Genomic DNA, 16463 nt, shown 5'->3' with positions numbered 1-16463 from the left:
AAACTCCTGCTGAAATCTGAATTTAGAAAATACTTCTTTTTTTTTTTTTGCTGAAATGGCGGGAAAAAAACACTCACTATAGAAGTACAGAAAAGTAAGCAGCACAGGACAAGTTCAGCCATTGGTTCCCAACCTGTGGTCCACGCCCCCTAAAAGGATCCAGAGATGTCAGTGGGGGATCCTGGCTCTCTTTGCTCTGACTAATATCCTGATAAAACACTTAGTGGGAAGTTTACACGGTCTTTAGGTGTATCAATAACAAATGTTAAAATTGATCTTTATGGGGCGCCTGTAGAGCTGTGGCAGCGCACGCGTAACCATGTACGGAGGCTGCAGTCTGCACATGGGCGACCTGGGTTCGACTCCAGCCTGAGGCCCTTTCCCGCACGTCATTCTCCTCTCTCTCTCTCTCTCTCTCTCAATAAAGGCCGAAAAAAATTCTAAGATGGCTCTTCATTTTTAACAGCACAGTTTTTGTTTCGTTTTGGTCCTGGAGGATCAAAAACCTCGAGCAACCACGCTCAGGACATCTGACAGGAAATCTGCTCCCAGATGTCCAAAATCTCTGGAATTATTATTGTCATGATTTTGTTTTCATCTCACCAGGTTTGTCCCATTGAGATGAAGAACCTCTTCCTCGACGAGAGACTCAAACACACAAAGTCACAGACAGAGACGCAAAGGGAGACAACACAAGATGTGAAGTCGTCTGGAAACATCTGGCAGCCCTGACAGCAGGAGAACTACTTTCTCTTCTTTAACCAGACGATTGATTATGTCCAAGAACGACTGCTTGTAGGTTTGTTGACAAGCGCAAGAGTTTAAAAATACAGCAGTGTACTTTATTTCTTCAGCTTTACACACGCTAAAGGGAAGCTGATTGAACAATTAGTTCTTGTGACAACAAAGACGGAAATACACAAAACAGACGGATTCATTTCAAAGATGTTTGTATGACTCTGATGCTCTTTAAACTCATCCACCTGCCTCCTCTTCGCTCCAATCGGAGGCTCTAAAGTCCTTTTCGCACATGCACAAAACTTCTGAAAATGTCCCCACATGTTTTGGGGTGAAAAGCATGTGTGAACACAACCAGCTGAATCCTTTAACCCAGATTTTTACTAAATCCTGCCAGCTCAGGAATGCTTCCTAATGACAACGTGCCGCCACAGTCTGACAGTAGACGCTCCCTTGTCTCCGTGCTGTTTCCTGTTAGGACCCACTGTTCAGACGGAGCACAGGACTCTTCCTACTTCGATTCATTCAGGGTGGAAGCGGCGTCATCAGCCCGCCTCGTGTCATCGACGCTCCAGCTCAGACGTGATCTGCACGACGGCTCAGGAAATAACACCAAACTTCACATCGCATCAAAACTATTTCACAAGTTCACATTTTAAAAAGGCTCGTTACCCGAACAGGCCGAATCCATCATCAGCACTGTGGGTGTTAAAATACGACTCATTTCCTGAAAGGATGCATCCGATCCATACTGCACAAAACCAGGAAGTTAGCATCCAAGCTAAATGTTCAGTCTACTGAGGTGGAGCCAACAAAAGCCCGCTGAATGACCACGAGGAGTCAGACCAATGAAAAGTCTGCACTCCATACTGACCTGTGGCCCAGGTGAGAGGGACCCTCATGCCCCTCGATGAATGTCCTGCATGTTTGTTTTTTTTCACCAACTCATTTGACACACCAGCAGACTGTGTCACTTCAAATACTATGCATTAGCCCTGTGCTGTTTGTCCCTTCTCCCCTCCTGTAGTCTCCAGCCCAGGTGAAGCTGCTGGCTGCAGGAGGCCTTCAAAGAGGAGCTGGTGATTCTGCCTCTCAGTCAGGGAACGTGTGTTTATGTGTTGAGTTAAACGAGCGTTTGGGAACATCTCAGTTTAATTATTTAGTTTGTCTGTTAATAATAAATCCCAACCTTATGGCTTTAGTAAGGTGTAAATATTAATGGATGAAGCCTGAGCGACGTCAGCGATCTGAGGCTCATGGCCAGCTGCCGCCATGTTGAAAATCCGGTCTCAACTATGGATAACACGTGTCATTCAATACAATCAAGACGTTTGTTGCTGTTTACAATAAATTCACCCCCTGTTCAGTGTGTGATCACAATAACCAATTTAGATCGATTTAATTTTTGCACCAGGTTGTAAAAACTGACTTTTTTTAACGGGTGTGTATACGGCTTTAATCTGCTGAGAGACTGAGCTGCTCTCAGCATCGAGCACGTTGGCTCACATGCATTTTATTTTATTTTTTGTAATTAAAGTAATTCCAAGTGAGGGATTCTCAGGTAGTGGAAACTTGCAGGGGAAGAAGGGGGAAATGGAAATCAAATAAAGCTTTACATTAACATTTAGATTCACGTTTTTGTTTTTTTTAGATCTTCTTAATCTCTTCAAATCCAAATGTATGTGACCCTTTTCAATTAAAACAATTAACACAAACCACTCTAGAAAAGCAGAGTGGAGCAGCTGCTATGAGTTAAGCTCGTGTGGTTGTTTTCTCGTCCTCTGACGACTCAAAGCTTTTTCACACCTTCACACTGACTGTGTGAAGAGTCCATCAGTGTTAACTCATCCATTCATACACATTCATTCACACATCGGCATGGGGATCGAACCCTCTGGTCCACAGCCGCCCTGTGAGTGACACTGATACGTCAGAATATGGAGCGATACGTAAGAGAAGGAAGGCACGCTGAATGTAGTGACTGTGACAACACAACGAGGCAAACTTCATTTTCTTTAAAATCCTTCAATCTATTTATTAGAAATTAAATCAGAATAAAAAGCTCCATGAGAATCATTACGTTCAAAAATGTAATTTATGACGCTTCCTCAAAGGACTCGGATCAGGAATTAACGGACCGCATGGATTTGGGAGCAGGAACATTATTGTAAAGTCACGCTACGACTTTCTCTTTTTTTTTTTAATCTACTTTTTATAAGATTCACTTTGGGGAGTTTTTGCCTTTCATTGGCAGGACAGAGGACAGAGCAGTAAACCAGGGTAAGAGAGAGAGTGAAGAATGACATGCGTGAAAGGCCGGACTCGAACCCAGACTGCCTGTTTGGAGGACTAGAGCTCCACACATGGGGTACTTCCTAACCACTAGGCCATGTGCACCCCATGACTGTTTCTGTTAAATTCAAATAATAATCTGCAAAGGTAAAGTCAGAAAATGAAGATTTTCAACACACGCTGTCGTCACACTTGTTTGTAACTCAGTGTAGCCGACGTCTACAAAGCTCCCACAATAACACTGTGTCAGGTAGCTGGTGCTGCACAACACACCCGGGCTCTGATTGGTTATTTACAAAGATGTCAGAGGTGATCACGTGTGGACGGGTCAGGGCGTAAACTGTCTGTGCAGAGATGTTTAGAGAAAGCAGGAAAGTTCTGGACGGTGTTGTTTGCGTCCTCTGAACGCTCGGACGTTCTGCTCCCTCAGCCTGAACGCTGACGTCCTCACGTCTTTTTAAAAATCTAATATCAAAGACCTGGAAGAAGACGCCGATGTTTTTATCTCGACCGCTTGAAACTTCTGACTCCCACATTTGACTCATAGCTGGTTCTATTTTAATGCAAAATGTCGTGTTTTGTAAATTGTACTCGGTCTGTAACTTCCTGTTTGTGCGTCTCGGCCAGGCGTCCCTTTAAAAACAGGTTCTTAACCTCAACGAGGCCGACCTGGTTAAATAATGGTTGAATCAAAGATTAAAACAAATAAGAGAAGAGCGACAGAGAAGTGAAACAATCAGCTGACATGGATCCTCATATCTGAAACATGTTTCTGTATTTACTCAGAGCCAAAGTGTCAAACGTCAAACAGCCAAACTGCATTAAAAAACAACAACTTACACATGTTTGATGATTTGCAGACTTTTAAACAATGCAGCAGATAATAATGGACAAAGAACCTGTCGCATGGCATCACCGTCACTTACTAAAAACACATCTCAGTTTTGACAGCTCCGTGTGTTTGTGTTTTCTCAAACTACTTTTCTAAATGAATCAACAATCTGGGCCCTGAACGTCTCTCCAGATGTGTTCAAAGACAGGACAGAAACAGGGTAACAAGACGCACAGCGAATGGAGACGTAGATCTACATCAGGACGCCTGGAACACAAATAATCTCAGACTTCAAATATAACAAAGCAGAGCTGTGGCCACTTTTCAAGTGTATCCTTAAACTGTCACTTCAGCTGCTTTACAGTATTTGTGCTGCACATGTATTTTAATGTATCATCATATATATATGTTTGCTTATCCAAAGGTCCAACTCTCAGGGACGAGAGTTTGAAATGAGCGTCTTTAAGCAGCACATCAGTTTCTTGCTCTGTATGGAAAGTCGGGACGTAACGATTCACTCGACTCGTGATGCGATTTACGGTGCGATACACGATACGATTTAATTTACAGAAAGAGAGTGTCGATACATGATGGGTGGAACAGAAGCTAACCTGCTTGTCAGTGTGGTTTGACCTTTTAATGTTTTTATTCTCTCATTAAGAGGAGGTGATTGGAGCTTCTCATCGTGCTGTCGATTAAACGCTGCATCATGTAGGTTGTTCTGTTTGTTTACACACAGTTTGTGTCTCGTTTGTTTTCTTCTCACCTCTTTTTATTTTCTCTCTTGGGGAAACCAAAATGCTTCCACACCTCAGTTTTAAGAGACGGTGGTGCGTCCTAAACTTCTTGCTCTACAGCTGCTGACGCTCATCATGTTTTTAAGATTCATTTTTCAGAGTGTGAACTTTGTGACACCTCTGAATCGATCTATCACGATTACTCTTTTACATCCCTAATTGAAACTACGTTAAATTGCTGATCACTATTAAATAAAGTTTTAAAAATAATATGTACCTGTGATACACTTTATCCTATCTTACCAAACTATCCAAAGCTTTAAATGTATGATGTAAAATACACACCACACATCTCCCACTTGTTGATACGTCTACCTCACTTTTAACTTGTCAGTCTGAGCGTTTTAATTTGTGTTTGTGTCTGAGTGCATGCTGGTTTATGTTGGTCCATATATGTGTGCTTGTCCAAGTGTCCTCAACGGGTAATCATGTGAAGCCCTGTGTAAGTGTGTGTTTGAATTGTGATATTGAAGCATTGTGCTTTGTTGTCAGAAACAAAATGTAAGTGTGCTCAGAGCTGAGGCAGCGAGCGACACACACGAGCGTCACGGTGAAAAGACGTGATGAAGAGCAGAGAGAGAAAACAATCCTAACAATAATGAATGAGATCACAGGGGTTTGAAATATTTAAATTTAAACTGCTGTCTTGACTTTGTGATACGTTTTATAACAAGACACAAGGTGGTTTTCAAAGGCAGATTACTCGAACAATGTTTACAACAATCCAACATGATCTAGATGAGGATTTTAAGGTTATTTCACACAGATACTTAACAAATATAAATCCTCATATTACCTATTCTGCTCCTTTAGAAATCTTTGGTTTCATTTCTCAAAGTTTTATGATTCCTCTCTCAGATTTATTTATTTTTTTGCTCACAACATTGGGAAAAATTACATTCAGAAAATTCAACCACGTGTTTGTGTTGCTCTGGACGACACACAGACCTCCCTGTCCGCAGCTTTTCTTTGGACCACTTTCACTGCAGTTCATCTTTTTACGTTATCCACATAAAGGTGGTCTTTTTTTTTCTTTTAAATATGATGTTTTCAATGCTGTGAGCACCAAAATAAACTCCATTCACCTTCGATGGAACAGCAAAAAAGGATAGGTACTGAAAAATTCTCACTTATCATATGTAACAAAGACAAAATGTTAAACCACTTTTTACAGAACTATTTAAGGATTTGTTTTAAGATGTTAACTGCAGGATGTCATTTACACTGTACATACACACACACACACACACACACACACACACACACACACACACACACAGAAACATCTATAGCAGCCACTTACTGTCTAAAACAGGAGAAGGACCTGAATGCACCGTCACACACTTTGAAGCAGGGATGCCAAACAATGCTGATCAAATGTCAGCAGTCAGGAAGGTCAGGGAGCCTTCTGACCCCTGAGCAAATATCACTTATATGAACACGATCACGTTTGCCATAAATGTATGATTTATATGTTGTTGTTTTAATTTACAGTGGAATAATAATAACTGTGGGTTAAACCCTGGAGAATATGGGAGCATTGTGTTAATTTAATACAAACATTTTTGGGCCTGTATTTCTGCTGCGGGTCATGACGTGTTTCCTTGCTCTTCTACAGCGTTATTTCAAGGACCTGTGTATGTGACGTGACAGCGGGACGTTGTCTGAATTGCCTTTTCAATTATGACTCACACCGAGAGGTGACAAAGCAGGTATTGGGGAGGAAACTTTACAGCTCGTGCATGGAACAAAAAAAAACCCAGATCGAGTTTACAGGAGATGCAGCGAAAGATGCAGTCAGCTGTGTCTGACAAACATGCACGCGCTCAACTGATTAAATGTCCCCAATTAACATACACATTTGATAACGTCGTGATCATGAAGTTTTCTATCCACGTTGGGATAAACACCTGAACAGATGCGCGTAAAGGGTTGAAACATCCTCTCAAAAGTTTTGCTTTTGCTGAACTGCAGCGAGACGAACGTTTTGTTTTGGACCTGACAATTACAGCAATAACTTGAATGTAAAGGTAAGGCCTGGATGTGAGTTTCTGAACCTTTTAAGAACAAATGAATACATATTCAAGGACATGGTCCGTTGGAATTTGCGTGTGGAAGATTAAAAAAAGAGCAATCTGTGTGAAAAACACACAGAATAGTCCGATCTCACATGTGGAAAATATATCCTAAAATAATGCATGACAGGAGGAGTACTAAGCAAACTATAAAGTCTGTAATGTATGTCCCAAAACTGTCCTGTAGATATACAATAAGAATGTTACAAAACGTCTAAAGCAGGTTGTAAAGAAACAGCTTTCTCCTTTTACGCATCGTTTTTTGGGTGTTTGACTACAAATTCGAGCCTCACTTTTGCCTCACAGCTGAGCAAGACAAAGGCTTCAAGTGGGTTTACATCATTTTAAATCAACAGTGATGTCAAATAAGAGAAGATGACAGTCCAGCACAACCCTCTCACAAGCACCGAGCACTCACAACGAGCCTCAAGCAAAATGTAATTCAAAACGTGATTTGGATTTGACGTCATTCACATCTCATGTCGTGCAGTTACCTGTCGTGTGTTGAGAAAGAGGGAGAAGACAAGGAAGGAGTTTTTGGAGTCTGCTGTTGTCTCTGTCTGCGCTCCTCGGTGAAAACATCCCAGGTAGTGGGTACCCCCACTTTTTCTTCTCCAGCGAACATCTGGCTGCTCCCACTGCAGCTGTAGCACAGTCCGGCCAGGCGCACGACTCTTCTCTTCCCCACGTCTCCTCCACTGCTCGGTGTCCTTTCTGCAAGTCAGAAAGACAGGACAAAAACTGTGACATATAACAGTCTATAAAGCTCGTCTGAATAGCTACACGAGGAGTTCTGATGTACACTGCATGACGATTATAAGAGGACATTTAGTAACGGAGCAGCTGGATGTCAGATAGCGCCACACAGTCACAACCTGTTACAGGAAAAGTCTCCATTTTCACGTATTAGATGTGTATCACTCAATACGGGAAACTTCAAACATGATGTCACTCTTTAAGAGATTAAAGGTCTAGTTTAGCTCCAGTCACTGACCGACACGTTTGTGCGTAAAATTGTGGCTTTTATCGTCAGAGAAAAAAGGAGAAACGCGAGGCCTCCCCTGATGTCAAAGGTCACGTTGTTTCTATTTAAAGACATTTACGTCACATAATTGTATTGTGTCGTTAACATGTGCGCGTATTGCTCTGAGGGGGGCATTGTATTTATAGCACATGTGCCCTGGTTTAACCAGTGTCTCAGGCTGCGTAGGTAATCTGATGAAACTTTTCCCCCCGTCGGATAGACAGCAACAGGACGTCATCTGATCCCTCAGCGCCATCATGTCACTATCCTCTTTATGATTTGATCAAATAATGTGTCACGCGCCACTCCCTGAAATCACAGAGGCCGTGGGATTTCTTCAAGCAAGGTGTGTTTACCGTGCTGGCTGCTGTCCTGAACTTTTTCCGGACTCTTACGCTTCCCTTTTAGAGAACTACGTAACTGTCCAGATACCATGCGGACGGTTTAATTTAGACTAAATTGCGTCACTTTCTGCTCTTTGACGTCATTCTCTACGCCCTGATAGTGGATTTTTTTTCGTGCCAGGCTTCGGGCGCGTAGCTTACAGGTCTCGCAGCTTTACAGGATTTACCTTATACTTCATTATAAACCTCATTTATGATCAAAACTAAACCTGACTTCTGCTTTTGGCACATTTCACAAGTTTATTTGGCGTAATTTCCAAATGTAGACCCTGCTGCTGCCTTCAGGAGTGTCGGGACAGAAGAGGAGAAACTTTGCGTAAAGTTGCAGGTGCTTTTCTTCTCGAGGCCAAACTGAGTTGCATCTTTTTCAGTTATTTTTACTCTGTCTTTCAAGAAAGAAAGTTCACATCACCGGCTTATATTTCCATCTTTTTTGAGCTCTATGCGTACAGGCATCACTCTGTCATTCACAGAGAAGGCCAGAGTTTTGCTGTCTTCCAAGACTTGTCATTGTTAACCGAGCGATATAACTACAGGTTGATGTTTTGAATCTCTCGTCAGGCTGAGAGAACGTGGTCATGTCCGGGTCTCTGTGTGATCTATGGGATTGGGGGGTGGGGGGGGTGGGGGGGGGAGTAAGGAATATAGGTGGGCTGATGTTTGAGGTGGATAACTTCGATTCACAAAACGGGGAGACACGTGTTAGTTTGTCACAGTGTGTGTGAAAGGGGAGGCTGGATGTTCTCACGGAGGACACACACACACACAGATAGATAGACACACACACACACACACACTGCACGGTCAGTATAAGAGGCAGCTATTGCAGATGTTGCTTATTCCTTTCTATCTGCTTATCTGGGGTTTAACATGGCCTTGTTGGGGAATCCCTTGCATATGCATTTTGCTTACAGAGGTGTGCGCGCGTGCTTTAATGCAGCGCGTATTTCCCTCTCATGTTTCTCCTTATTATTTTTTTAAAGGGGGATAAATGTGGCACCCCACCCTCCAAAAGACACGCACTCCTCCCTCCACTGTTTTGCCCACGTGCAACTTGTGCATTGCAAGGGTCTCCCCGTGTTTACTCTCTCACTTCTGAAGGGGGGGGGGGCTGTCAAATGTTCTCGGTGAGACAGGGGGCAGGAACATTTTTTTTTGTTGGGGGAGTGTTTGGCTGATAATATGACTTAATGTTGCATGGCTCAAAGTTTTGAGTTCGACAACATGTTTGTTGACAAACATACAAAAAAATACATCACTTCAGGAAAACGAGGCCCGCGAGACTCTGAGCAAAACTTGGGTGCGACGTGGCTGCAGAGCTTCGTCTCATTTCTGCCAAAGAAGAAAACTGTTGACTAAAAAAAAAAAAAAATTGACACACGTAAGGGCTGAAAATCAACGGAGACAGAAAAGCCACAGCGGTGGCAATAGGAAAAATAAAAGGAGTAAATGATGACAATAATAATAAACAAAGAAAATTCGAGCAGAAAAAAGAAAGAAAACTAAAAAAAAATGAAGACTGTAAAATTCCTGGAGTGGAGCCGTCTTCCGATGTCGATGCCTCGGCGCGGTGATTGCGCCCTCCGCAAATGCTTTTTGGGGTAAGGGCTTCCCAGATTAATAGTTATGAACAGCAAGCCCAGACCGCAAAAAGATTCGTGAAGGACATTATTTGCTGCTGCCGTCCGGCGGAGACTCCGTGACACCCGGAGAGTCTCCTCTCCTCCCGTGGATTTATCTCCCATCCCAGCTCGGCTGATTGTATCTCCAGTCATCGGCAACCCGAGGCGAGTGTGTTTCCCTCAAACACACACACAAATACATACATACAGACATACAGACACGCGCGCGCATTCACTCGTAGGAGAGGAGAGAGGATGGATGAAGGAAGAAAAAGAGAAATGGAGAAAGAGAGAAAAAAGGAGGGGGTCTCCGGATGCCAAGGCTGCTGCTGCAACTGAGAGCTGTCCAAGGTCCTTTCGTTTTGAATCCCCACACTCCTTCCTCAGTTTGAATTCTCCTCCCTCAACCATTCCTTACTCATCTCCATTTCCCCTGTCTCTCTCTTATATTCCCTTCTCTGTTCCTTTTCTTTATCCAAACACTCGGATGTGCAGAGCCCGTGTGATCACTGGGAGCTGTGCATCGATGCGTTTTGTTGTCAGTGCACTCTCTCTCTCTCTCTCTCTCTCTCTCTCTCTCTCTCTCTCTCTCTCTCCTCTCCTCTCCTCTCCTCTCTCTCTCTCTCTTATATCCCCTGGTCCGTGCTGTGCCGCCGTGTATAGTGAAGCTCTGCCTCTCTGCAGCCGCTCCAGAGCTCTGGGTGAGGAGAGAGCAAGGCTGTAAACTGCTGGCAATAAATAGAGAGCAGGGAGGGATCTTATTGGAGGAAGCGAACCTCGTCATCAGCCAATCGGTGTCTCGCTCATACAGGGACCCCCCTTTTTGAAAAAAATAAAAAATAAATAAATAGACAGGGCTAACCAAATTGTGATCTATACTAGAGAAAGTATATACTTATATGCATTGATATAGGGATGTGAGCGTCTGATGCAGCTATTGGTTTATATGCACGCGCTCCTTTCTCCTTCCCCCCTCTCTCTATTTTTTTTGCAGGATGCGAAACTGCCCGTCACTCTGGAGTTTTTTTAGTGCCTACACCATGATGACAAGAATAATAAACAAGCTATCTGGTAGCAGGTATGAGAATTTTTCACACGATCACAAGTAACGCCGCCCCCCCCCCCCCCCCTTTCCTCACGCGCCAGCTACGAGCTACATTAAAGGATGGGAGATGCAAACAGCGAGCAACAAGAATGAAAGAATGGAAATAAGATTTGTCGACAGAGTGTGGGAACGCATCGCTCAGCCCTCCACATCGCATCACAACGTAAGCAAGAAGCATCTGAGGCGACTCATGGTCACCTATAGAGTTCACTGGAGGGTACCATTGAGAGAAACACGCGGGGGGGTCTCCGGACTGTCAACTCAAGTCCGGAGACGCGGAGCTCACTCGTTTACAGCAGGATTCTTTTTTTAAGAATATGACATCCACATTGCGATATTCTGCAGTTTACAGCTTTTTTACCACAGTCATGTACAACACAACAACACATTGCATATCATCACATCAAGAGTTCAAGGGTTAATCACGACCACTCATTCCCGCACGCTCGGAGTTCAAACAATCTTTAATATTTGTTGGGTTTGAGTTGGTTTTGCAAAGTTATAATCAAATGCATAAAAACTTACCTGTTTTTTTTTTCTTTTTTTAACTGCAACAGTCCCATTACTTTTTTCAGAAGCCATTTTTATATCTTACCCCCCTTAAACACCCCAAACCTCCCCCTCCATGAAGCTGCAAGTTACTGTACCGAGCTGGAGGCCGGGTCACGATCTGGATCTGGACCCCCCCTATATCTCTCTGCTCCCCCCTTGTTTGTACGAGGTCTGATCCTGAACCAACACATGCCCCCCCCCTCCCCTCTTTTTCTCTCTCTCTCTCTCTCTCTCTCTCTCTCTCTCTCTCTCTCTCTCTCCACTATGAAACTCGTCTGCATTCAATTTGGCTGCCAGCAGGCGCGGGAGGAGTGGGTCTCACACTGAAAACAAGCTTTAGGGAGAGAAAGGAGATGTTTGGATTTGAGGAAGGTTTTTTTTTCCCGGGGTGATGTTTAGTGCATACCCGGAGTCTGAAGCCAACTCCAGAGCCCAAGACCCCCACCCCTTTTCCACCCCCCCTCCTGCTGTGGGCATTTTTATTGGGTGGTCTTTTCATTTGCAACCCAGTCAGTCACGATTCTCCCCCACCGTCTGCACTGCACAGTGACTGCCTCTCCTGACGCAGCCAACGCGCACATTACTCACTTTAGCAGTCACGACTCGGGAATCTGCGTTGTTTTCATCGAAATTACTCGATCGGTTTTGAACAATTGAGCAAAATATGGCCCCTTGAGTCGATATTTGCGCGTTTTGCCCGACGAAGACTTGCAGATGTGTTGTTTTTTTGGGAGGTGGAGGAATTCATCTCAGGTGAGGTACATCCGTGATTTTGCATGAGAAAGACAAGTGGTCGTTGTGGGTATTTTTAGCCTCGTAGCCTGCAGTCAAATTACTAAAGAAACGCAACCAAAGTCGTGCACTGACATGGATGGTACTGAGCGCGGTTGTCGTGTCCCAGTGGGTCTGCAGGTCTGTGCAGACGCCTGAAGCCTGTTCATCATCTCACCGGACCGGGTCGCTAATTCAACACTGATACCTTCATTAAAGGAAGTGATTCTTCCAAACTCTTTCTAGCAGCTAAGAGCTTTTTATAGTGACGCTCATTTCGCCTCTCGTGCGCCCTCTTCCTCGCTGAACTCAAAGCTGAACTATTTTGCAAGGAGGCTGCAAACTACTTTGTACGTAGAGTTTCGCTTTGAAAAGTCTGGATTTGAAATTAAAAAAAACTTGATTAAAGGCTTTTTTTTAACAATTGGTCTAGAAGGAGAGAAATGTCGGTACTGACGTGAGGAGGAGAGCGGAACCAAATCGGACTGGTTCTCTTTCTTTCTCTGCCTATAACATCCTATGAGGCCGTTTAAGCGACACAGGCGGGAAACCCCTTTTTAAACGCCCTTACGAGCCAAAAAATGTCCTCTCAGTGAGGAGAGGCGGTTTACAGGAGGCGCTTCAGTATTTCTCCTCCAACGTCGCTCCAGGAAGGAGGATTCACTCTGAATAGAAGCTGCTGGTTTCCAAAAAAGGGAGTAAATAAAGCTTTTGGCTGCCAAGAACAACACCAGACACCCCCTACACAAACACACACATGCACACAAACACACACACACAGCAACACACACACACACACACCACTACCAGCAACAGCCCACTACCGCCACTTGGTGTGGTTTCAGCACCATTGCTGCTGGACAGCTCCCGGGTTTCCCCATGCGGTGCGCCTGGTCTCTGCTGCAGCAACAGCTCCTTCACTTCTCCACTCCCTCCTCTCCTCCTCTTCCTCCTCCAACGCCACGTCTCTGTCAGTCTGACTCCTCTTAAAAACAAGAAAAACGGAGGGAAAGGCGTCCTTAAGCGCTCATCAGAGAAGGGTTCCCCTCGCTTTCGCGGTTAAGCAGAGAGAGGGGAGGGAAAAAATAAATATGTGGTAGAGACTCAACAGCGCCAACAGACAAAGGGAGTTTTTGCTCTTGCTTATTTACCAAAAGGGGTGATTCCTACTCTACAGGAAGGGTTGCTCTATATGCTTCGGTTTTTACAGCATGCCAATAATATCCGTACCTACGAACAGGAGTCATGTCTGTGCGTGCATGAGACAGAGGAGGAGGCAGAATTAGAAGAGCAACAGCACAAGCTCTACTGAGCATGCATTACAAAATACACACAAAAAGTGCACAACGTTAAACATCACATGAATGTCTCACTCACCGTGGTGCAGGCACATCCTGGCTCTAACCTGCAGAAAGAGAAAGCACAGAGAAAAAGAAGAGAGCTTAGTTGGAAACCGCAACAAGAGAGTGAAAGGAATGCAACAGATTAAGTCCACCATGTGTTATTATGTAGGCTTACAGTGGCACGTCCAAGTTTGCTCAGGATCGCCTCCCTTTTTATACAAGTGATACCCGTCTGTCTATTTCTGGCGCGCGATCAAAACTATGATGCTATTTTTAGGTCACAGTGCGAGGAAGAGGGGGAAAACACTCACAAAAAGGCATCGCTTAGGAACGTTACGTGAGGTGCATGTAATAGAAATTAATTTTGCCTCTCCAACTCTGCACAAGAACCACGATTCCCCTCCGTTGCATCATTGCAGAGATTTTTTTTTTTTTTTTTTTTTTTTTTTTTCAGAACCCGATGGGCCTCCTCCAACAGCACCAGCAGCTCCTCTCCTCATGGAAGAAAAAAAAACACACACTTCTTTCACCCTGAGCAACTCAAATGTGGAAGCTGGTCGTCGATGCCAATATCATCGACAATATTTGGTGTCTTGTCGCCCTCTTCAGAAGCTTCTCGTCCCAGTGTCACTTCAGCAGCGAAAACTCATGAGCGCAAAATAGGTCCAAATTCTGACAAACGCGGATTCACCGACGCACCCTGACTGACTTCCCGTTTTGTTTTAGTCGACGGAGCCCTGTAAAATTTAGTAATAAAGCTCTGCTGACGAGAAGAAGCAAAATAATAAATAAAATGCTTTTTTTTTTTTTTTTTTTTTTTTTTGAAGGGCTGCGTCAGTTACTAGGCATTGACGTCACGTTCAGATTCTCTCACTTTACAGCCCGTAGAGCCATATTAAAGACAGAGCCACTGTGTGATCAGCTCGCCACAAATGTGCCGTGGAAAAAATGAGTGACAAAATAGGAAAATATTACAGGTGGGTAATGTGATGTGGACTCGTGGAAAGTGCAGCTTTGGAGAAGGTTATCTCCATGGTAAAAAACCCTCCTCTAATGCTGGAGCATCTGGGTTTCCATCCAGCCTCCCCCCCCTCCCTCCCTCTGTCTCTCGCTCCCTCCCTCCTCCCTCTGTCTCTCTATCTCCCCCCACCAAGCGTCAGTGCCGTTTTTGGTCTTGGAGAATTTTTATCCCAGCATCCAGTGCATTTGGCGGGCAAAACGCTAAATCTGGCAACCGAAGGAGGGAAGGGAAAACACAGCGAGCTGAAGCGCTCTCCTCCATCTCCGTGCCCACTCACCAGACCCCGCGCTCCCCCCACGGAATAGACCCACGGGGAGCGAACACTTGTCCGTGCAAAAGGCGCACAAACAAACCTCCCTCCACAGTATGCTCAGTCTCTCACCCTACCTCTCTTCCAATATCTGCTAACACCTTCATTGTGAGACCCTCAACACACCCCCACGCCGTCCATCTGCACTCACGCCGCGTGGAGATTCACGAGACTTTGAGACATGGGATGGGGTGGGCTAAGGGGGGATTTAGAGATAGAGGTGATGAGTGTTCACATGAGTGGCAGTTACATAGAAAAGTCGGCTCCGAGGAAGGGAAAAGGGCTGCGCCCGTCGCATCGGTGTGTGCTATTTTTATCCCAGCCTGTAGGCCAACTGTATGTCCGTGACTGCTGGCGCGAGAGCATGTATGGGAACAGACACAGCGAGTTAGCATTTCAACCTGTGCATCACATTTAGCTTCAGAAATCAACAAATAGTTCAAAGATACAACTAGCACACAGAAGCCCTGGACAACTAGTAATCTGGCTCCCTTTTCTTTTAATCACCAAATCAAGCAACAGCAATAGTCCAGTTTCTCTTACACACCAACATAAGCAAACATGCAAAGACACACGCACACACACACACACACACACACATGCATCCTGCACATATAGTTCGCAGTATTCAACAATCATTGAATAAAAAAAGGAACACTATCAATGGGAGATGCAGCCGAGGTTCCTCAGAGCAGTGTACCAAGATCACCGCGTGGTGTCGACAAACTCAGCCAGAGAAACTGCTTCTTCTTCTTCTTCTGTCGCCCCCCCCCCACACACACACCCCCCCACCCCCCAAAAAAAGGATGCACTTCTGACTCCTGCAAAATGCAAGCCGCAGCTTCCTTGTCTGACTCCATCAAACAGCGACCAGAACATGTTGCATCTCTCATCGTCACATCAGCTTAGCTGGGACAGGTGAGATGATGGTTTCCTGTTTTTTAAAACAACCACCTGTTATAAGAAGTGACAGCCGATGTTAGCCACATGGACCAACATTTCTCTGACAGATTTTAAAATAGGCCTACTAATACTAATCTTAAATATACAGGATATACAGCTACGTGTGTGTGTTTGAAATAACTCTGGATGAAACCACCTGTTGTGCAACTTCTAAAAAAGTACATTTGATCAACTTAACATACTAACAAAGAACTATTTATTACTAAAACAAGATACATTAACGTTGCCAGAACAGGAAGGAAGCTGATATTTGTTCTGAACTTGTCTAAAAATGAACGCTAGGCGCTGTCCATGGTGCTGAACAGCTCAGTTTGTCATCCCTCCTCCCTGCAGGTAGAGAGGAGCCGCTGCAATTTACACAACACTCTTCTGCAGATTGAGTTAGAGAAGCAGCACGATTGGCTTCACCGCTGCTTTGACAGAAATCTTAACGACATGAAAGTCTAAGGAGGGGGGGGGGGGGGGGGGGGGGGGGGGAGTCACACGTGTGGATTGACGCAAGTCCGCTCATGAAAGTTGTTGACAAGTGAATTTAAGGCGCCTCAACTCTAAGCTGAGCTTTGTCGAAAACAAATATGCACAAGTAAGGTGATGTCGGACTTTCTCTCTTTCTC

The 16463-nt window shown here is 44.5% G+C and overlaps 1 protein-coding gene across 12 annotated transcripts in view; it reads right to left on the bottom strand.

Annotated features, from left to right (window-relative positions):
• The window catches only part of LOC306825530 (uncharacterized protein), a 35371-nt gene that overhangs the window by 17286 nt on the left and 1622 nt on the right, over positions 1–16463 (bottom strand). For 5 of the 12 annotated variants that reach the window (XM_079346328.1, XM_079346327.1, XM_079346326.1 and 2 more), the window contains exons 1-5: positions 13731–14872; positions 13590–13617; positions 13443–13461; positions 13037–13197; positions 7229–7448 (exon numbers count right to left, since the gene is read on the bottom strand). In XM_079346328.1, coding sequence (XP_079202454.1) covers positions 7229–7448; positions 13037–13197; positions 13443–13461; positions 13590–13605 — 416 coding nt within the window. In that variant the 5' untranslated portion in view covers positions 13606–13617; positions 13731–14872. The other 7 variants (XR_013779283.1, XR_013779285.1, XM_079346331.1 and 4 more) reach the window with 7 other exon arrangements.

Source organism: Symphodus melops, assembly GCF_947650265.1.
Source record: "Symphodus melops genome assembly, chromosome: 6".
Taxonomy (NCBI): domain Eukaryota; kingdom Metazoa; phylum Chordata; class Actinopteri; order Labriformes; family Labridae; genus Symphodus; species Symphodus melops.
Note: the sequence above shows the minus strand (reverse complement) of the source record. Positions and strands in the feature narration are given on the sequence as shown.